General features: G+C 39.7%; 1 protein-coding gene across 2 annotated transcripts in view; it reads right to left on the bottom strand.

The window, feature by feature from the left end:
- Positions 1-1,665: 1,665 nt before the first annotated feature.
- NTN4 (netrin 4) overlaps positions 1,666-23,419 on the bottom strand; it is a gene marked incomplete at both ends in the record, with an annotated part of 112,911 nt that continues 91,157 nt past the window's right edge. Inside the window, 5 exons of one of the 2 annotated variants that reach the window (XM_080706558.1) lie at positions 1,666-1,802; positions 6,514-6,684; positions 10,737-10,805; positions 16,996-17,111; positions 17,852-18,065. In XM_080706558.1, coding sequence (XP_080562684.1) covers positions 1,666-1,802; positions 6,514-6,684; positions 10,737-10,805; positions 16,996-17,111; positions 17,852-18,065 — 707 coding nt within the window. The remainder of the gene's footprint in view (positions 1,803-6,513; positions 6,685-10,736; positions 10,806-16,995; positions 17,112-17,851; positions 18,066-23,419) is intronic. The other variant, XM_080706559.1, reaches the window with a different exon arrangement.

Raw genomic sequence — 23,419 nt, 5'->3', positions numbered from 1 at the left:
TATGTATAAGCATAGAAAACAACCTACATGTAAATATTAAAATACTAATGGCCATTAATGAAGGATGATTGAAATAGAGGTATTTTCCCATTATACTTTTTCTGAATTTTCAACAATGAACTTTTACTACTTTTAAGATTAGTTAAAAATAAATGTAACATAAAAAATGCCACGTACTGGTTGAAAAAAGTTTATCTCCCAAGGCCCTATAAACCACACCCTTCCGATTGAGTTTCCACTGTAGTCCAAAGCCGCAGAATAGCAAGGAAGAAATGCCCGGGCCGTTTCATTTTCCTAATTTAAGAAATTAGATTTCAGTTTCCCCATTAAGAGGAGTTAATCTGTAGCATCATCGAAAGAGTTGACCGGGAAATGAGACAAACAACGAGATCATATTCCTTTATTACATATATGAAATATAAAAAAATTAACAAAGCAATATATATAAATTTTTTTTTTTTTTTGCAAGTCCACAGGACCTCAGGAAAAAACAACGTTCTGGATGTGAATTTCACCTTATGGCACTGTGGTTCATTCATGCCTCGTATATTCAAGTAGAGCGAAGATGAAAACTATGAAAACCTGTAATTTGGTGAACTATCACATACTCTGTGTTAACACGCGGGTACGGATAATGACTACGCTGTTAATAAGGACGAGGAGGAAAACGGTTTTGACGTTCAGGTTTAAATACCAAACACAAAAAATACGGCAAAATTCCGCGTCTACCATAATTTCTGAAGTGTATACAGGTGCATCGCCAATAAATGAGCTTCTTAACATTTAAACTCGATTTCCCCTTTCTGCAAACACATTTCTACACTGAATGACATCTTTCTCTTATTTTAAAGTCTCCTTTTAAGTTTTTATTTCATTATTATTATTTTTAAAAAGCCTCCTCATGCCCAGTATTGGCATCGAACTCCTAGCCCAGAGCTGAGACTTCACATGGACGTATTCTCCTTTTAGGCCGCGTCTTCACATGGTTTCTCCAAGGGCTTAGAGTTAAGCGGCGCGGCCTCCTTACACGGTTGCTTTGGTCCACGTGCGGTCGCAGCGCTTCTGTTTCAGTAGGTTTGCTCGCGTGCCCCTTTTCTTTCCTTTCTGTCGACAGTAGTCTCCAAACGTTCACAACGCAAGTGGTAGGTGGTAAAGTGCTTTACACAAGGAAATACTATTTACACGTGGAGAGGTTCCATTTATCATCCCACAGACCCGAGTTCACATGCAACACCCAAGAGAAGGCTCTTTTTAAGAAACACCTTTCTTGATGGTAGGGCTGGAGATTTCTTAAAATCTCATTCATTGCTTAAAGTAGCATCGCAGGTAACTTGTCTGGAGCTGGGAGGAGCCCTTGTTGGAGATACTCCCCTCAATGGATCTCTGCAAAGTGTCACGCTGCTGCTAAAAGGCTCGTAATGGTTATGATGTTCAGAATCAGCTCCACAGAAGACAGGTTATCAGCCTAGCATTCTTCCTCCCTCTTTATGAAACAAAACTGTATTTAAAACAGGGGCCCAGAACAGAGAGGTTAGGCATTGGAACATTTCTCTACATTTTGGCATTTTAAAAGAATTCCAGTTTTGTTTTTGAGATCTCTTTTTAACAGCAAGTTTGTGTTCTGTATACGGAGAAGTGCCGTGATTGTGCTATCTACCTGTGTGGCTACTTGCATTCTCTCTTTAAAATATCCATGACTTTTCTTCCAAGAGATGGTTTCCAGTGCTGGACAAAGCTTTTCATATTCACAACTAATTTGCCCGTTCTTACATCTTCATGTCCGGCTACAAGGTACTCCAAACCTGAAAGAGAACAAAAATTTTAAGCGCTAAACAGTATTATACTTTATGGAAGGGGAGATGTGACTTTCATGGTTTCACATATATATGGCTTATGGACGTGTATACATATAATTGAAATAGAGAGTAATAGACAACATTGGTGGTGCTTAATAAGTATTTACTATGTGCTAAGTGTTTTACATGTATTATTTCATTTAATCTTGAACAAAACCTGTGAAGCGAGTATTATTTTTCTTCACTTTACAAGCGAGGAAACAGGCTCAGCGTGCTTAAAAAGCCTGTTCAGTGTCTCCCAGTAAGCAGCGGTGCCCTGACTCAGCTCTGTCTGATTCTAGGACATTCATTTTGTACTCTGCTGTACTCTATGGAAAAGAAGTGAGGAATCTGTGGGCACTTAACATACTGCTATAAAGCAGTATTCCTTGGTATCTCCTGTCCATGGTGCTATATATAACAGCAAAGCAACCATTTGGATAAACATATTGGAAGAGAGCTATGGGTTATACAAATAACACGTATTCCTGATACAAAGTTGATGTGTTTCTGGACTACAGGCTTTTTGTTTGTGAGACACTAAATGTTGAGGCTTGACCAGATCTAGTTCTGCCCTTAAAATTCAAAATTCTTTTCAGGCTCCCAATACAAAACGTTGGCTAACACTTGTAATCCCGGCATTTGGGAGGCTGAGACAGGAGGATCGCAGTTTGCAGACAGCCTCAGCTACTTAAGCCCTTTGCAGCTCAGTGGGACACTGTTTCAAAATAAAGAATAAAAAATAGAGCTGGGGGTGTAGCTCTGAGGTAGAATGCCCCTGGGTTCCATCCCCAGTACCGCAAAACAAAACAAAACAAAACAAAAAACCAAAAAAGAAAAGAAAACAAAAAACAGATACAATATGTGATCCTAGATTTCATAGTGGTGAGGGCAAATCTTTAGAGGACATTCTGAGATCAATTGGGAAATAGAATGATGATCTGACCTTTTACTGTCACCTATATTTTTTACTCTTCATATTAGGCAATATGGAAACAAACTGAAATCGAAGGAAAAAATATTAACTAAATAAAGCCAGTTATATAATGGAGCATATACTATTATTTCATGTTTGCTCAAAAACACAACATATACACACATCAAGATCTGGGGAAAAGAGAAAGATCTGGAAGGATTTTCACTAAGATATTGACAGAGATGATCTTGAGGGTTAGAAATATGAAAAATTTCCCCTAAGTTTCTATAATGTACATATATATTATCACTTCAATAATAATAAGAGTTAAAAGATTATTAAACAAACCCAACCCTAAACTTAAAGTAGCTACTGTGATTTAAAAAAAAAGAAAACAGAATTTAATGACATAGAGAAAAAAGACAATAATTTAATGACAGTATCATTAAGTAATGGCGAAATAACAGTGAGAATACAATGTAAAATGGATTATAAGGTAATTGTATTTTTAAAGGTTAACCTTACCTTCTGCATTAAAATAGAGTCAATATTTAACAGACTAGTTAAAATTTAGTTTTGATATTGTCTAATATCAAAATAATAAAATCCTTCTCTTTAAATTTTTGGTACTAGAGATTGAACCCTGGGGCATTCTATCTCTGAGCTATACCCCTAGCCCTATTTTATTTTTTATTTGGAAACAGGGTCCTGCTAAGTTGCTAAACTGGCTTTGAATCCGTGATCCTCCTGTCCTAGCCTCTCTAGTGCTGGGATTACAGGTGTGTGGCACCATGCTCAGCTAAATTCCTTAAAAAATTTTTTTTTGATTGGTGCATTGTAGTCATATATCTTAATGGGGTACATGACGGTAGAGGCATACACGCACACTAAATTCCTCTTCTAAAAATGCAATAAACAAGCCAGCCATGGTGGCGCACGCTTGTAATCCCCGTGCTTGGGAGGCCGAGACAGGAGGATCCTGCAGGTTCGAAGCCAGTCTCAGCTACTTAGTGAGGCTCTCAGCAACTTAGTGAGACCCCGTTTCCAAACAAAGTATAAAATACGGCTGGGAGTATAGCCCATAGGTAGAAAGCCTCTGGGTTCCACTCCCAGTACCACCAAAAAAAAAAAAAAAAGGAATAAATAAAAATTTGAAAAGCCCTAAGATTAAGTCTAATATTTTATTTTTATTTATTTATTTTTACTTATTTATTATTATTATTATTATTATTATTATTATTATTATTATTATTTGGTGGTACTGGGGTTTCTGGAAGCCCTTCTACCTCTGGGCTACACTCCCAGCCCTATTTTATACTTTTTAAATTTGGAAACAGGGTCTCCTAAGCCAGAGCGGCTGGCTTTGAACCTGCGCAATCCTCCTGTCTCCGCCTCCCAAGTGCGGGGATTACAAGCATGTGCTAACACGCCCGGCTTAAGTCTAATATTTTAAATGAATTTACTTTGAGACTATAAGGAGGACAGAAACTACAGGAATACATCATTAAAGTATCAATATAAATTCAATTAATGTAAATGAGGCTGAATACATTCATAAGTTATGGAGCAGCCTCATGCCAAAAATTAATATGCAAAACAATGCCATGTTTTATATTTCTGTAAATGCTAATAAGGATTTACATTTAATTTTTCCATCTCTATGCTTTTCTATCCTTTTTTGTTTTCGGTGCTAGGGATTGAATCCAGGGGTATTCTACCCCTGAGCTATGTCCCCCAGACCTATTTTATTTTTTATTTTGAAACAGTGTCTCACCAAGTCGCTGAGGCTGGCCTCGAACCTGCCGTTCTCTGGTCTCAGCCTTCCAGGTACTGGTAGAACATGCATGTGACTCCACGCCTGGCTTTTCTCATCTACTAGGCTACGTGTTTGCAGGCCCAACCTTTTATTTCATATCCATAGGAAAAATAGACTTTAGGGCTAGTCTTGATATTCTAAAACATATGACTGCTGAGTGAGTGAATGAATGAATGGATTAAGAAGAAATGAATTTGCAGGGCTATCCAATAAATATCCCTGCTTTTTCAAAGTAGCAAGGGAAGCAAGTTGACGTGTAAGGTCTCAGAATTTTCTTATCAGCTTTCTTTGGCTGTAGCTATTACACTTGTAAAAATGGAAAAACAAAATAAAATGAAAGAGTGTCTGGTTTTGCTTTGGCAGGTTCCAGTCTTTTCTTCAAAGCAAGTAAACATGTTTTCAAGAATTCTTTGAATAATTGTGCTTATGTTTTCAATTGTGATGAACTCGGTTGGTTCTTTGACTCGGTTTGGCAGAAACCTGATTAGGAAGTATAGGTCACTTCCTGGAGGGTGGCTCAGACGATCAGAGCTTTTGTTTTGAATGTCTTACTGAAAAACGGGGCAGAATTTTTTTTTTCTTTTGCCAAAATAGTAGAAAAGTGCTTCTAAGAGCTTCTAAGCACAGACCATTGGAAAATAAAACTTAATGAATGATTCTTAAGTTTCCTGCAGCCTCATATCCAAGATTCTCATGACTTCAACTTATTCTTTGGAACTACATTAGTTTTACTGTTTGAAATGCCTTTCCTCTTTTTCTTATTAAGATTTAAATGAATTTAGATAAAATACTGAAGAAGTAGAAAAGGATGTGATAACTTAGTTATCAGCTGTGAAAAAGTTAAAACTTCTGTATCACTGCTGAGGTTGTTTCGATGAAGGGAATGTTTTATTGGTTCTCTCTTTCATCTGCTGGTTTCTGTCAAATTTATTACTTCAAGACCACAAAAGGCTTCTTACTAACATAACTGTGGTTTCCTGGCTTATATGCAGAAGGAATGCAATCCAGAACATAAATTATGCACCTGTTTCAACAGCGTCCTAAGATACTGTTGACAAGTACACAAACAGGAAAACCCAGGATATATAAACAAGGAAATGGAGGACTTTTTTTAGTTATTGTTTGTTTTCTTAGAAGCTACTGAGTATTATGTTACCGTCATTTTGGCTACTAATAGGTACTGACAATACTTTGACCGAAAACCTAAGTCCTGTCCTTAAATTGAATGAAGGAGACAGAGAAACAATAGTCTACAGTATGAAGAGCAAGTGTGTGGAGTGTAGAGGCAAGACCTTCGATGCATGCGTACTGGCTTGACTCCACCTTTGACATACTTTTGAACATTCAAAGTTCAAATCCAATTTCTCTCCACTACAAGCTTCTCTAAATGCTATTGTTTTGAGGAAAAAAAAAATTTTTTTCCCCCTGCTGTTTCTAATTTGAAACCAGAATGACCATGTAATGAAAAACAACACGGTACGTACTTGAAAAGTTGTCTTCTATCCAGGAGAAACAGAGGCTTCTCATGCAATAGTAAAAATGAATTCAATATTATTTGCACAGATGGACTTTTGCATCCGAGCTTCCTTTGAGAGCAGGTCCCGGTGTAATAGGACCGAGCTTCCAGATAACGTGCAAGCGGCAGATAAACTCATGAAAGTGCTTTCTATGCAGCTGAAACCTGGAGCCCATCTGAGACCTCTCTTTTTTTTAGGACAGAAAGTATTAGATTGCTGGGGTTTAAAATTTTTTTACTTCCATAGCACATGAGAAGATAAATATAATTTTAATGTCAGCTCAAAGAATTCCCACTTGGATGGCTCCTCCAGAATTCAGACGGTGAGATGGAGAGATACCCTTGCTGATTTTGCTTCAGTTGCGGTTCCGAGGCTGTAAAACAAGAAAAGCAGCCACCAAGGTATTAAATAGGAAAGGCTAATGCTCACCAGGGTTGAGGATTGGGCAGGTGCAGCCTCTGTTCGTCCAGGATTCGGGATACAACGTTCGCTTTCCTCGTAAAATCTTCAATTTGGTGGATTTTAAGACTTTCTTAATCATTACGTTCACCTCAGCATGAGAACCTTTATCATGCGCTGATAGAATCTTTATTTTTAGCACTGAAACAACATAATTCCCAAAGTCAAAAGACATGACCTTTTGAAATCTGAACAGCTTCAATATGCATTTCAGAGTACAATGGAAAGGTGAATTCGTGATGATCAGAATGTGGAAACTGGCTCAGCCAGGCGTGGTGGCGCACACTTGTCATGTCAGTGCTTGGGAGGCTGAGACCGGAGGATCATAAGTTTGTGGCCAGCCTCAGCTACTTAGTGAGACCTTGTTTCAAATATAAAGAATAAAAAATAGAGCTGGGGGTATAGTTCAGAGGTAGAATGCCCCTGGGTTCAATCTCCAGTAACACACACACACACACACACACACACACACACACACACACACACACCCCAGGCTCATGTATTCTCCCACTAGCGCCATCTCATTTTCCTTTATCAATCATATTCTTCTTTCCTGGCAATTTTAACTTCTATTCCCTCCCATATCCCTATGCTAAGGGGATATCACTACTTGCTTAGTGAAACTGTAATCTTAAATACATTCTGCTGTTGAATTTATATAGAAAGAAGAGACAGTAGAATTGTTATCCTGAATTTTATTAGGATTCTGACTGCCAGAATGTATTTTATACTTTCTTAAAGGGATAATATGAAATGTTATTATCTATGATTCTCCTGGTATACAATGTCATTTCCTGACTGAAATTTCCTACATCGTGGCAGAACTCCAACATTCTCTTTATTTTTAGCAATTTAAAAAAAAATTGACACACAGCCGGGCGTGGTGGCGCACGCTTGTAATCCCCGCGCTTGGGAGGCTGAGACAGGATTTGAAGCCAGCCTCAGCTACTTAGTGAGGCTCTCAGCAACTTAGTGAGACCCTGTTTCCAAATAAAAATATAAAATAGGTCTGGGAGTATAGCCAAGAGGTAGAAGGCCTCTGGGTTCCACCCCCAGTACCACTAAAAAATAAATAAATAAATAAAAATAAAAAAATTGACACACAAAAATTGTACACATTTGTGGAGCACCACATGATAATTTCAATATATGTATACACAGTGTGATGTTCAAATCAGGGAAAGCAGATCTCCTCATTTATCATTTCTCAGTGGTGGAGACATTAAAAATTCTTTCTCCTGGGCTTTTTTGAAATATACAATGCAGTACATTATGAAACTCCAGTATTCTGTGTGACCTGTGATTCTAGGGTCTTAAGAACTCAACTAGTCTTGCAGGTTTTTTGTTTTGTTTTGTTTTTCGGTACTGGGGATAGAACCCAGGGGCGTTCTACCTTGAGCTACCCCTATATTTTATTCTTTAATTTGAAACAGGGTCTTACTGAGTTGCAAAGGGCCTCACTAAGTAGTAGCTGAGGCTGTCCATGAACCACAATCCTCCTACCCCAGCCTCCCGAATGCTGGAATTACAAGCATGTGCCACTACACCCGGCTTAGTCTGGAGGTTTTAAGAAATTGGGTAAACTTAAGGTCTATCCATTTTCCTACAAATGACATAATTTTCTTCTTCTTTATTGCTGAAAAGAATCCCATTGTGTGTATATTTCATATTTTTATTTTTATTTTCAATTTACTATTTCTTATATTTTGAAATATCTTAATATTATCTCATAATTTTATAATCCACTTATATGTTGAGGGATGCCTAGGTTGGTAGCATGATTTGGCTGTTGTGAATTGTACCGCTATGGACATGGATATGCATGTATTACTGTAATAATCTGATTTCAATCCGCTTGGAAAGCTGCCCTGATGTGGTTTAGCTGGATCGTGTGGACCGTGAGAACATTGTGTTAAGCGCAATTAGCAGTCACAGAAAGTGAAGGGTCATATCTTTTCTCTCATATGTGGGAGCTAGGGAGTAACTGGGACACAAGAGGGACTTCAGATAAAGGAGGAGAAACCCCAGGGATGGTGGAGAGGGGAGGGAGAAGTATGTGTTGCCACGAAGGGGAAGCATTCCACCGATGTTATGCACAAATGTGAAACTATCAGCACCGATCTCAGTACCACTGACGGGGAGGGAGGAGCCTGAAGGGAGTCTGGGGGGTTCAGGTGCCGTGTGCATGTCTATCTGTCACTCTGAACTACGTTACGATGTGAGATTACAACGCAGGAATATAAAGTTTAGTTGTTTGTTTTTTTATTTATATATTTATTTATCTATCTATTTATTTATTTATTTATTTGGTACTGGGGTTCCTGGAAACCCTTCTACTTTCGGGCTACACTCCCAGACCTATTTTATATATTTTTTAAATTTGGAAACAGGGTCTCTTAAGCCAGTGAGGCTGGCTTTGAACCTGCACCATCCTCCTGTCTCCGCCTCACAAGCGTGGGGATTACAAGTGTGCGCCACCATGCCCGGATAAAGTTTTATATATATATAATTTTTGTTGTTGTTGTTGTTGTTGTTGTTGTTGTTGTTTTTGGTGTTACTGGGGGTGGAACCCAGAGGCTTTCTACCTCCGAGCTATACTCCCAGATCTATTTTATACTTTATTTGGAAACAGGGTCTCACTAAGTTGCTGAGAGCCTCACTAAGTAGCTGAGGCTGGCTTCGAACCTGCGCGATCCTCCTGTCTCAGCCTCCCAAGCGCAGGGATTACAAGCGTGCGCCACCACGCCCGGCTAATTTTTATTTTTTTATAAGTGGAACATATTAAGAGTGGTGTGCATTTACATTGTGCTTCATGCCCTCCCCCTCCCTTCCCCTCCCCCCAATAGAGAGTGTCCAGGTTAATCATGTTGTATTTATGCTATTACACATATTCGTATGTAGCTCCTCTACTGAACAACCTCAGCTTTCTTCCTCTCCTATCCTTCTGTTCAAGCTTTGCTGAGATTTCCCCTCCATTATCTGGAATCCCTCTGGCAGTGGTAAAGTATATTTTTTAAAAAAGAAATTAAGTGAGCCAACTTCTCAAGTTCTCCTGACTGGTTGGTTGGGGGGGGGTAGAATTTGAATCAGACCCTAGTGAGATAAACGCATAAAGGGTGCATAGCCTAGTGCTTAGCCCATAGCTAATGCTCATTAAAAGTTTAATATTATTAAAAGAGAGCAAGGACTTTTCTGTTCATTACTGTTGCTCAATAAATGTTTGATAAAAGAATAAACAAATAAATCAAGTGAGTTTTTTTCCATTAAGCAAGAGGATGGAGAGAGAGAGAAACAATTTTTATTTTCCAAATCTGTAGAAATAATGAGCTTAATAAGACCAAGGTGTTTCATTACATCATTAAGAGTGTTCATGTTCTCTTAAATAGAAAACAAATACAGGTGATTGAAAGAGTGGTTGGTTGTCAGCCTCCTAATCTATGGAGCGATGAGAACCAGTAGGTATTTTCATGGGCCAACTTTGGGCTAAATTACCAAGTGTCTTGCCTTTGATAGAAAATTTCCTCTCAACTGCCTTTCTTTTATTGGTCACAATACGTTTGAAAGGTTTTCTCCTATTATTTAGTCAAATTGAGAGGTGGAGAGAGGGAAGTGAGCGTGTAACTTTAGATAAGATTTATGTGGTTTTCGTCATTTACCTTTTAACCTTTTATGAGATTAAAGACAATGTTATCAAGAACCTAAATACTGTACTTGGTTTTGGAAATCATGACTTAAAAGTTTCCTTTTCATGGCAGCGCGTATCTCAGCCCATACAGTATGAAACAATAAAAGCCCTAGACACTGATTAAACATACATTGGCAAGATAAGGTATCTTAATATATTTAATAGTAAACATAAAACTATTTAGAATTTGGAGATAGTGAAGTATCATTTTCCTTTCTTTATATGATGTATTTTCCTGGTATTTGAAAAGTAGAGGAGTCTGGAGTAGTCAGAGAAGTTGAGAATATACCTGTGTGGATAGCTAGTTTCAGTGATATATATATATATATATATATATATATATATATATATATATATATATATATATACAATCCCCGTTTCCTCCCTACCATTTCCTAAACATCTAGTGTGTGTGAGGCAACGTGATAATGTCACCACCGGACCTCCCATTGCCTAGAAAATTCTCAGGTTTGAATAGGTTGTTAGCATTCGAGAGCTTCAAACTCACCGTATGAATATTTCATTCCACAGAACGCCTTGGGGTTTCCTAACACCTGCTCCTTACATTCACATTTACCTGTGGAAAGCAAGTGGAAAAATGGTGTTAGTTATTTAGGAAAGAAGGAAGGAAGAGAGAAGAAAGGAAGGGAGGGAGGGAGGGAGATCAGTAAGTAAATGCGGGAAACATATTCTTTAAATCTTGAGTGATCCATGTAATATAATTCACAAATACTAAGTAGCTGTGAAAGCTGTTCAAAAGTAGTAACGTCTTTCTGAACTGAACTGGTTATCATCCAGTAAAGTGCTGACCAAAGGAAAATATGGAAGGTAGAAACAATTTCATATTTCAATGCTTGTAGCTGATGTTACAGTAAATATAGTCTAGTGTTAGTATTCCATACTACTGAAATAGATAACCTACAGAAAGGACAATTTTTTATTATTAATGTTCATGACAACAAAATTAAAATTAAATAAAATGATTGGATAATCTATTGAAGGTAATACAATCCGTCTTTTTTTGGTGTGTGTGTGATAATGGAGATTGAACCCAGGGGGATTTTACCTCTGAGCTACACCCCCAGCTCTATTTTATTCTTTATTTTGAAACAGAGTCTCACTGAGTTGTGAAAGGCCTCACTATGTTGCTGAGGCTGACCGCAAACCTGCAATCCTCCTGTCTCAGCCTCCCAAGTACTGGGATTACAAATGCGTGCAACCACACCCAGCTTACTACCATCTAATTTTAAAAAGTATTAAACACCTATAATGTGCAAGGCCTGACGCTGTAGCCTTCAGAGGCTATCGCGATGAGCAGGGTACAAGTCTGGCCTGAATAAAGCAAGTGTGTAAAGAGTAAAGAGTGATGTGTTCCACCCGGGAGAGGCTTGGGTGGGAGGTCATGCGTGTTTGGGAAGATGGGAAAAGGTTTCATTTCATGGCTCAGGAGGATTTAAAATGGACTTTGAAAAAATAGTAGGATGATTTTTCCCAACAGTTAAAAATATGTATTAGAATTACTATGTGTGAGAGATTTGTTGGACCTTGCGGAAGACTTTCAAAATGCCTTTATACGTAGATTACACACGGCCGTCTCATACTCAGTTATGTGTTCATATTTTCTTTGGAGTGCTTCTCCAGGACAGTGGCTGCATGTCTTATTCATCTTTATATTCCTAGAACCTAGAATGCAAGTGATTTCCATTCTTACTCATTGAACCTTTAGATATAATTTCCCCTTTCTTCTTCCTCTTCTTTCTGCCCTCACAAATTGCCTTTCTTTCTTTCTTTCTTTCTTTCTTTCTTTCTTTCTTTCTTTCTTTCTTTCTTTCTTTCTTTCTTCTTCCTTCTCCTCCTCCTCCTTTTTCTTCTTCTCCTTTTTCTTCTTCTTCTTCTCCTTCTTCTTTTCTCTCTCTCTCTCTCTTTCCCCCCCCCCCTCTCTCTCTCTCCCCCTCAACTAGGGATTACACCCAGGGCAACTACCACTGAACATCTCAGCCCCTTCTTATTTTTTATTTTGAAACAGAGTCTTGCTAGGTTGATGAGGCTGGCCTTGAACTTGTGGTCCTCCTGCCTCAGCCTCCCCAATACTGAGATCACAGGCATGTACCACCACACCTGGCTGTGAACTAGATTTTATCAGGACTGAGAGGTAAGAGCGGCCAGCACTCACTGGGGAGCGCTTATGCCAGGTCCTTTTTTATTTATTTATTTTCTTTGCACTGTTTCACTGAGTTGTACCTTCTGCCAGGTACTACTTTATTTTAGATTTATTTATTAATTTAATAGTCTAACAGGTATAAATTTGATAGGAACAGAGCAACAAAAGAGATATGAGGGAGAAAGGGCAGAGTGTGATTGGGGAAGTCAGTAGGAGGTATGAGGGAGGACCTTGACTGGTATGCAGTTAGAACCTGACTTTAGTTTGTTAGGCAGAGGAAAAGTTTTCAAAACTATCAGCTTATAGAAATTACATGAATTTTAAAATACATAGAAGCCAGGTGTGGTGGGACACACTTGTAATCCCTCCTTGGGAGGCTGAGAGAGGAGGACCACAGGTTTGAGGCCAGCCTTAGCTACTTATTAAGGTCCTCTGCAATTAAGCGAGGCCCTGTTTTCAAATAAAGAGTAAAAAATGGGGGTTGGGAGTGTAGCATAGAGGTAGAATGCTCCTGGGTTCAATCCCCAGTACCACACACACACACAAATACATTTATAAAATTAATATGGCATTACTGTACCAAAAGTATTAGAAAGAAGGGGAAAAAGAGGCAGAAATCAATTAAAAGTTAGTGAAACTGAATTATAACAACAGCACCAATTACTAATTTGAATGCCAAATTTAAACCATGAAGTAGCCATATGTGGTGACGCACACCTGTAATCCTAGTACTTGGGAGGCTGAGACTGGAGGATCACAGGTTCGAAACCAGCCTCAGCATTTAGTGAGACCCTGTTTCAAAATTAAAAAAATATATATATATAAGCTTAGTGTGGTGACACATGCTTGTGATCCCAATACTTGGGAGGCTAAGACAGGAGGATCAAAAAATAAGATAGTGGAAAATCATAGCAGAATCAATAGTGGAAAAGAGAAGTCAAGATAATTGTACCAACTGTTGTGATTTGTTAAATAACATCGATTATAATCTTAACATAGCAGAGAGTTTTACTGATTCAGAAGTTAAACACCGACAATTCCATTAAAGAGGGAAAGTCTGTTATCCACGCAGTATAAAACCTAATGAAGGAGTTGGGGTGTAGCTCAGGGATAGAGCCCTTGTCCCCAGCGTGAGGCTCTGAGATCAACCAATCTCCAGTACTGCAAAAATAAGCAAAAATAAATAAAAGGAAACCTAATGGAACTTTAAATAGCATATTCTATTCTGCACTGTAATGCTCTTCTATTTAATTTTGGGTGCAGACATAGGTGTGTTACTGGAAGGTCTTCCTTTGGCTCCCAACAGCGCTCCTTTTTCGTACGCTCAGAACGCGAGCACTGGAATCTGATAGTCAGACTTCAGCCCCCTTGTATTTTCTTAAATGAAATCTGGAAGGGGAGAACAACTGCTGAGTTATACTGGGTGACTAGTACATTTTGAAAACAAGTGCTGTTTACAGTTCGAGTGTGCTAATGAAGCCAGTTCTGTGATTCCGGAAGTGGAATTTTATATCTGGTGTTCTCTACCTCACAAAAATTGGTCAAAATGAAAGGTATGTAAGGGGCTGAGGCTGTAGGTCAGTGGTAGAGAGTTTGCCTAGCTCTACCCCAGGACCATGAATACATAAATAAACAAACAAATAATGCCTAGCTTGTGCAAGACCCTGGGTTTGCTCCCCAGGACCATGAATAAATAAATAAACAAACAAATAAACAAACAAGTGAATAAATAAAGGAGGAAAGAAAGAAATAAGAAAAAACTGGAGCATTTTGTTGGTATAGTGCATTATACTTCTAGTTGAAGGCTTTTTGCATTTGGATTTGAGGATGAACCTTCCTTTCTTTATTTTTATTTTTTGGCTAAGTGATTAAGAAACTGGTCATCCCTTTTCGGTTGACAAAAGGCATTCAGGAGCGCTATCCTGTACCCGGTGGGAATGTTTCTGTTTAGCAGGAAACTGAACAAAGTCTTCCTCCATCTGGGACTCATCCAGATGACTCTGGAGGCTCCCTGGGGACATCGGGCGCAAGCAGCTGTGGTGGACACGAGGGCCTGGACTTGTTCTGACCCAGCGCTGTGTGTCCGTCACCACTCTGCGGCCAGCTCCAAAACACCAGGCAGGGCCTATGTTCCTAACACCCAAGTAGTAGAGATTTAGTCTAGAGACGACACTGGAGAACCCTAAAAAGTTACTGTGTTAGAAAAGTGGAAGGGAACTTTTAAGAAGCGGCTATTAAAGTGAAAATTCATAGAATTCAGACCGTAGCACTGAGCAGGCACATTAATGGGAAAGATTTGTTTTCTGTTTCAAATGATTAAAATATGGCAACTTATGTATTACCTTATTTTTCCCACTTTCTTTCTTGTTGAGAATTAAAATGAAGCCATTAGGGAAATTATCTTTTGATTATGTTGAGTGAAAAAACAGAGATGTTAGTGTTTCTTGGGTTTGGGTTCCTGATCCTTGAGGCATCCAGAAATTCTCTATATGAATATGTTATTTCCTGATCTAAGATACAGATCCTCTGGGCCTGGTAGCAGACATCTGTAATTGGGAATGCTGAGATAGGAGGATTGCAGGTTTAAAGCCGATCGCAGCAACTTAGTGAGGCCCTGAGTAACTTAGTTGAGACCTTGTTTCAAACAAAATATAAAAAGGGCTGGGAGTGTAGCTTAGGGGTAGAATGGCCCTGGGTTCAATCCCCAGTACTGAAAGGAAAAAAAAAAGGCACAAAATCACAAATAAGATGACATTCGTGATTGCATTATTTATAGTGGTAGAAAATTACAAATTAGAACTACCCTAAATGGCAGACAATGGAAGAATAAAAACTGGCATATTTATATATTAGAATGGATAAGTCTTAAAAAAATCCCCTAAATATTTAGGCCAAGAGCATTTAAAAGATAAATTGTCATATACATGGAGTTTAAAAATCACTCAACTCAGCCAGGCATGGTGGTGCACACTTGTAATCCCAACATTCGGGAGGCTGAGATCAGAGGATCACAGATCGCCAACAGCCTCAGCTACTTAGTGAGGCCCTCTGCAACTTAGACCCTGTTTCCAAATAAAGGATTAAAAATAGGGCAGGGGGTGTAGCTTTGAGGTAGAATGCCCCTGGGTTCAATCCCCAGTACTTAAAACAACAACAACAACAACAACAACAACAACACAACAACAACAACAACAACAACAAAAACAAACCCCAAAACCCAAACCTTTTATAAAATAGTAAAATAGTCAAATTCCCAGAAGGGGATGATGAATACCAAGCTCCCAGCTGTGGTTATTCTGTGGGTTGAGGAAGACTAGTGAGCTTGTGGTACATCAGGGACTTCAAATAGGTCCTAAGCACTATGTAATTTAAATGAAAATATGAAACAATTATGATAGTGTGGGATTTGATAAGCCTTTGAAGGTGTGCGTGTGAGTCTTCATTGTCTGACATTTTTGCTGTTTGCAGTGTTTCATCATTATAGCTTTAGCTTTCTTAAGTTCTCTTTGTACCACTGGGTGAGCCCCAAGGAAGAGTCTGTGCTCACAGCCGAGTTTGCGTCAAGGAACAACTTGATGTTAAATAAAACCACTTGATTTGCTGGGTCAGGATGAGCAAAGAAATGAAATATTTATACCAATATCACAGCGTGCCCATCAAAAAAAGGAACAGAAAAATGTCATGAGACATTGAGTCAGAGGCAGTAAGAGTGTAGATTCGGTAAACTCAAAGAACCAGACTTATGAAGTAAAGAGGGTTTAGACTTCAGGAAAAGTTATTTTTCTTATTTGATTAATGCCGGTGTAATCTGAATTGCATTGACTTTACTACTTGGATTACATTTAGTTTGATAATTACTTTTCTTTTCTAATTGTCAAAAAGCTATAAACAGGAGGAGTTCATACCTAGCTTTTGCTTTGTACATATTAAGTTACACTAGGTCTGAAAGAATATTTTTTCCTTTAAATGGATTTGCACATTTTCAAACTTGATATATTTAGTTAGCTCTTAACTGTGTAAAACACTAGGTTTTAAAAGGGTGGGAAACATATCATAGTCTTAACAGTGGGGTAATGAGATGTGGGCGGATCCTTCCTTCCTTCCTTCCTTCCTTCCTTCCTTCCTTCCTTCCTTCCTTCCTTCCTTCCTTCCTTCCTCTTTCTCAGTACTGGGTATGGAACCCAGGGGCAATCTACCTCCAATCTACACCCCCAGCACTATTTTTTCTTCTTTATTTTGAAACAGGGTCTCGCTGAGTTGTGAAGGGCCTCACTAAGTGGCTGAGGCTGTCTGCGATCCACGATCCTCCTGTCTCTGCCTCCCAAATGCTGAGATTACAAGTGTGCGCCATCATACCCGGCTTGATTTTTTATATACTATGATGTTTTGCATTTTTTCAAATGTTTTATACTAACTATGTATTTTATCCTAAAAAATAGAAAACAGACAAATGTTTTTTAAAATACCCCTCAGAGACATTTCCGTTTCTTACTTACAGGGACCACTTATCAAACCTCAGAACCAACCAGACCTCCTCACAGCATCCAAATCTGCTGTTACTCAAGACCAGACTTGGAAACACGGTATCAGGTTCCATCCGCCTCACCTGAGTGTCGAAGTGCAGAAAACCCTTGCTCGTCCTCCCACTCCCAGGCTGGCTCGCTCTTGTTGTGCAAGGAATGGAAGTCAGGAATTTCATGATACCAGTCTATGTCTGTGCTGCTTCATAAAACAGAAAACAGTGAAGAATCCATTAGGCACCTTCTTACAACTTGAAGTAAAATGAATCTCTTCATAGAGATTCAAATCATCTTATCAACTACTCCCCAGGCTTTCATTTCCCAGGAAGCAGAAGTGTTTTAATAAATTAAAAAAAAAAAAAAAAGCCGGGCGTGGTGGCGCACGCTTGTAATTCCCGTGCTTGGGAGACTGAGACAGGAGGATTGCTCAGGCTTGAGACCCTGTTCCTAAATAAAAAAATATAAAATAGGTCTGGGAGTATAGCCTGGAGGTAGAAGGCCCCTGGGTTCCATCCCCAGTACCACCGAAAAAAAAAAAAAAAAGAAATTTTTGGGGTGGTACTGGAGATGGAACTCAGGGGCCTTCTACCTCTGAGCTATACCCCCAGCCCTATTTTTTATTCTTTATTTTGAAACAGGGTCTCACTGAGTTGCAAAGGGCCTCACTAAGTAGCTGAGGCTGTCCTTGAATCCCATTCCTCCTGTTTCAGCCTCCCAAGTGCTGGGATTACAGGCGTGCGCCACCACGCCCGGCTTAGGACACTATTTTTTGCAAAAGGAACTGGACAGTCCCCAGAATCTTGCAAGGACAAATGAGTGCAATATGACGATTCTTTAAAGCGATGTGCCATTGCTCTGTTAACGGCAGGTTTGATTTCCCAGATCACTACCAGATCTTTGAAAGATGAGCACATGGCTGAGGCCAGCGCCGTGCAGGCTCACCTGCTGACACAGTCTCCCGTGAGAGGGTCGCAGCTCCCTGCGCAGTCGCAAGGTCTGCAGCCGTAGTCTCCGAAGCCCCAGTACCCCACCATACACCTGTCGCAGTGCGGTCCCGCCACGCCAGGCTTGCAAGGGCAGTCACCATTGCTGGGGTCGCAGAAGGTTGCCGAGCCAAAAGGAAGGACAGCAGATCCAACCGGATGGCAAGAACAGGCTACAATGGAGGGACGACATGGTCAAAACAGTTTAGTGACTTCAAATAAACCTGCATGTAAACATATACAACTTTCATCATTTGACATGCCTAAACCAATCGTTACTGCATCACTTAAAGGATGTTGTAGGAACCTCTTCCGTGGTAATGCATGATATTCTACCACTATTACTTGTGTGTGTGTGTGTGTGTGTGTGTGTGTGTGTGTGCGCACGCGTGCCTGCACACGCACATGTGTTGCTGGGGTTTGAACCCCCAGGGGCATTCTACCTCTGAGCTACACCCTCAGTCCTATTATTTATTTATTTATTTATTTATTTATTTATTTATTGTGGTACTAGGAATGGAACCCAGGATCATTCTACCTCTGAGCTACACCCCCAGCCCTATTTTTTATTCTTTATTTTGGAACCAGGTCTTAACTGAGTTGCAAAGGGCCTCCTGACTGCAAACCTTGATCCTCCTGTCTCAACCTCCCAAATGCTGGGATTACAAGAGTGCCACCACGCCTAGCTCTTTGTTTTTTATTTTGAGACAGGGTCTCATTAGATTGCTGAGGGTCTTGCTAAATTGTTGAGGCTGGCTGCAAACCTATAATCCTGCTGTCTCAGCCTCCCAAGTACTAGGATTACAGTTGTGTGCCACTATGACTGGCCATCACCTTTTTTTTCTCTAAGAGAAAATTTGAGCATTTCTAGGAACTGACCTCTCTGTAGGACCCTAGATTTTAATGACTACACACATTTCAGGAATGGCTAGAGAAAAATGCAATTCTATCACATGTGCTAGTGGATTTCTGTCAGTGTGACTTTTTGCATAATTGCAAGATAAAAATACCACTTGGAAACTATGCAGAACTAGCTCTGGGCAGAAGGACCTGACACCTTTCAAGACACTTTTTCAGGCTGCACACCAAGGTTTGCCGTACATACTTAACTCCTGGAGTTTGTTAGCAGTCAATATCTGACACACATAATCTGTGTTTTTTATTTTCTTCCAAGATGCAAATTTATTTTCTTCTTGCTTGGGAGCAGGAGAGAAGGAGCTTTTTAGGTTTTGGTTCAGTTCTAATTCTTTAACCTGTATTCCTTATTGATTTTTTATTCTAAAATATAATCAGAACCCTTATTTTTTTCATGCATGTCTAAGTTATGACCCAGAGTGATAACAAGTCCTTGACTTCAGCTATGTCTTGTTAGACACAAGCCCTAATAGTGAAGACTAAACAGTCCCCAAATACTATTGTTCTGAACTTAATTTATTATTTTAATTATCATTTTTAGCGTATACAGCTGTGGCCAAAATGGTACTTTCAGTGGCAGATACATGTATTTAGGTGTATTTATATACAAGTCACTTCATATTGGAGTCATTGTTTCTCCCTCCAAGACATCCAGCTTAGGCTGCTCTTGCCCACATCCACAGTGGCAAAGCAAAATTATTATAGCTGTTACTTTAATTCTTAAATACTGTCATGGGCATTCTTCAATAATGTGAATGACTTGCTTTGCGTAGTACATTGTTTACTGGGATGTTCTACTGGAAGAAATCTAAAGTAACAATATATAAAGATGAATAAACAGAGTCATATCTCTTGGGTGAGTGGAAAGAGATACTGAAATAATTAATTCAAGGGCAGTAATTATTATAGACAAGTCCAGTGTCCTGAGCGCACAGGGGAAGGAGCAATAATTGCCTCACTGCAGATATGGATGGGTTTTGAAGGAAATGAATGATCTAAATGGCTTCATTAATGGTCTCCTCGCCTCGCACCTGGGAGGAATGTGGTGTCAAAAGAAGCCCTGCTCTGCCCTTCTCCTCCCCTGCCTCCCTTCTCCTTCCTTCCTCCCTTCTTCTTCTTCCTTCCTTCCTGCCTGCCTTTTCTTCTCCTTCTTCTTCTTCTCCTTCCTTCCTTCCTCCTCCTTCCTTCCTTTCTTTTCTTCTCCTTCTCCTTCCCCCTTTTCTCCTTCTCCTTCTCCTTCTCCTCCTTCCTTCCTTTCTTTCCTTCTTTCTTTCCCCTTCCTTTCCTTCTTTCTTTCTTATTTCTGAGCCACACCCCCAGCCCTATTTATCTTTTTGTTTTGAAACAGGGTCTCACTAGGTTGCTAAGAGTCTCACTAAATTGCTCAGACTCATCTCCAACCTACAATTCTTTGTCTCAGCCTCCAAAATAGTTGGATTCCAGGCATGTATCACCACACCCAGCACAAGCACAGCTTTCTTGATGACTCTCAAGTCCTTTGGAATTAAGTTTCTTTTCTCTTTCATGCTTTTTTTTTTTTTTTGGTTAAAAAAAAAAAAATTAACCTGGACCCAGGAGTGGTGGTGCAGCCTTGTAATCCCAGTGCTTGGGAGGCTGAGACAGGAGGATCACACAGGTTCGAAGCCAGCCTCCACTACTGAGAGAGGCTCTTAGCAACTTAGTGAGACCCTGTTTCCAAATAAAGTATAAAATAGGTCTGGGAGTATAGCCCGGAGGTAGAAAAAACCCTTGGGTTCTACCCCCAATACCAAAAAAAAAAAAAAAAAAGAAAAAGAAAAAGAAAAAGAAATCAACCTGCTTTTACTCATTGTAGGTCATTATTTTAAAATGTAGGATGTGAAGCCGGGCGTGGTGGTGCACACTTGTAATCCCCATGCTTGGGAGGCTGAGACAGGAGGATCGCATAGGTTCGAAGCCAGCCTCAGCTACTTAGTGAGGTTCTCAGCAACTTAGTGAGACCCTGTTTTGAATAAAATATAAAATAGGTCTGGGAGTGAAGCCCAGGGGTAGAAAGCCCCTGGGTTCCACCCCTAATACCACCAAAAAAAGCCCAAAAAAACAAATGCAGGCTCCGCACTGTGATTCTGCTATTTGTATGCGGATACCATGCAATGTGATATACAGCAAGAGTCAGAGCCGTGCCCCTGCATGCTAGAAGCATGTAAATACAAGCATAAAATGGCTGGAACCCTGCAGCTCCCTGGATTCTGACAGGCTAGTCCAGCCTTCCGTGGCGGGGTGGGGGGGGTGGGGGTGTGTGTGTGTCCAGGAGACCACTGCTGCCTCTTCATTCCTACCTTCACTAGGACTCTGGGAGTCTGTCTGCCTGGCTTTCACTTAGAGGGTCATCTATAATTCCAAGCCTGCTACAGAAACAACCAGCTGGGCATAGCATCTTACCTTTTCTTTTTTTAGTGGTAATGGGAATTGAACCCAGGAGCGTTCTATCTCTGAGCTATTCTTCAGCCCTTTTTATTATTTTTTTATTTTTTTGTTGTTGTTGCTGAGGTCCTCATACCTGTGATCCTCCTGGCTCAGCATCCAGAGTACTGGAAGTGCAGGTGTGGGCCACCACACCCGGCCTTACCTCTTTTCAATTGTCAGGACTCCTCAGCATCACCTGATGAGTCTTAACTTTTGCTCTTAGTAAAAGCTACACTGGGAGCAAAATACTCTGAAAGTATTTGCTCCTGATTTAGCATTTCTAAAAACAGAACTCTAAGTTCAAGGCCCTTAGCTGGGAAAGAAGTGCCACTCCCTCCCGGTGCCTCCAGGATCCTGAAAAGGCCAAGGCCCTACATGACTTCTGATGGGAATTTTTTTTTTTTTTAAATGTGGTATTGGGGATAGAACCCAGGGACATTCTACCTCCGAGCTATATCCCCAGCCCTATTTTTTACTCTTTATTTTTGAAACAGGGTCTCATTGAGTTGCAAAGGCCCTCACTAAATAGCTGAGGCTGTCCTCGAACTGAGATGATGTCTCAGCCTCTCAAATGCTGGGATTACAAGCGTGTGCCACCACACCCAGCTCTGATGGGGAATTTTTAATTGCTTAGTTATTTCAAAAGCTGCCCAGCTGCCTGTCCGAGGTCTTGGAGGGAATGGGACTCGAGGGAGAAGGGCTTGAGACGCAGCTCGGAGCCGAAAGGAGATAGTGTGAGCTGTTATAAATATATTAAGTGCGAAGTTAAACAATAGATTAAAGGACTCTTTTATCTTTTCTGGTACTGTTTTCTTCTTCTATGCTAGTGGATGAATAGCTCTAAAAAATAAAGACCAGACTATAAATAAACTTTACTCGGTGAAGGGTAATGTAGTTAACGTTTACTATCCCAGGGAACATTTTTCTGTTGCTCTTTGAAATGTTATATACTTTGTGGTCAGTGGTAGCGAGTTCTACAATAGCCAAGGAGTATTTAACTTCAAACAAAATTATGCTTGAAGAAATCTAATAAAACTCACAATCACTATGAACTACATTATGATGTGAGACTACCCTGTACCAATAAAAGTATAAAAATAAAAAGTAAAAAAAGAAAGTACATTAACTTTTGCCTTACGTTTACTGAAATCCAGTGTTTCCTAGAAAAGTCGTGCATCCTTACGAAAGAAGACCATCTATTGGTGAGTAAAAGCTGTCGCTATTGATGTTTTAAAAATAAATGTAAGCTATTTAAGTATATTTTCTATCTTTCTTCTATACACTTTTATATCCAAGTGTAAATAAATACTAAAGCCACGCCCACAATTTCTAATTCCCCATTAAATGACTGCTGCTAAAACCTCTCCCGATTGCTGTATCATTCCCTTCCTGTTTATAAGCAGCAGTGCACCCGTTACTATTTATTCCTGGGTGTATCTAAGAGATCTTCCGCAGTTGAAAATTAATTTTATGTCTTTGGTTTGCTACTTCATTTGAACTGAAGAAAGAGCACTTTTGAGTGCACACATTTTATTACTAGAAAACTTTTGGGTATAATTTTGAACACTGTTTTTGCTGTGAAGATTTCAGTTATATGATAATAACGATTGTTATTATTTTATTATTAAAAAAATATTACCTGCTCAATATCCCATATTCCCAGGCAACCCAGACACCTCCGCAGGAATTGTGGTCATCGCGAACTCCTCTTTCCTCTGGAGAGACAAACCTTACTCCCAACTGACTGCATTACGTTAGCTCACTCCTATGAACCGATTAATCCTGCTATTGTCTGTCTTGGTATCTTTTCTCTTCATAACACACATTTTTTATGACTCATTTAAGTAAACTTACTGTAGTCTATTTCTATGGAGTAGAATAGCCTATTTCTGTGAAATAGGATTGGTACATGGTGGGCACTGGATAAATATAGGTTGAGGTTGTGTGTGTGTGTGTGTGTGTGTGTGTGTGTGTATTGTGTATGTGTGTGTGTAGTTCTTGTGTGTGTTGCTGGAGATGAACCCAGGGGAGCTCTATACCCCTGAGTTACACCTCTAGCCCTATTTTATTTTTTATTTTGAAACAAAGTCTCACTAAGTTACCACACACTGGCCTTGAACCTGAGAGACGCCTATCTCAGCCTCCCAAGTACTGGACTTACAGGTAT

This window comes from Muscardinus avellanarius (assembly GCF_963383645.1).
Source record: "Muscardinus avellanarius genome assembly, chromosome: 11".
In the NCBI taxonomy this organism is placed as follows: Eukaryota; Metazoa; Chordata; class Mammalia; order Rodentia; family Gliridae; genus Muscardinus; species Muscardinus avellanarius.
This window is presented reverse-complemented; position numbering and strand designations above follow the sequence as displayed.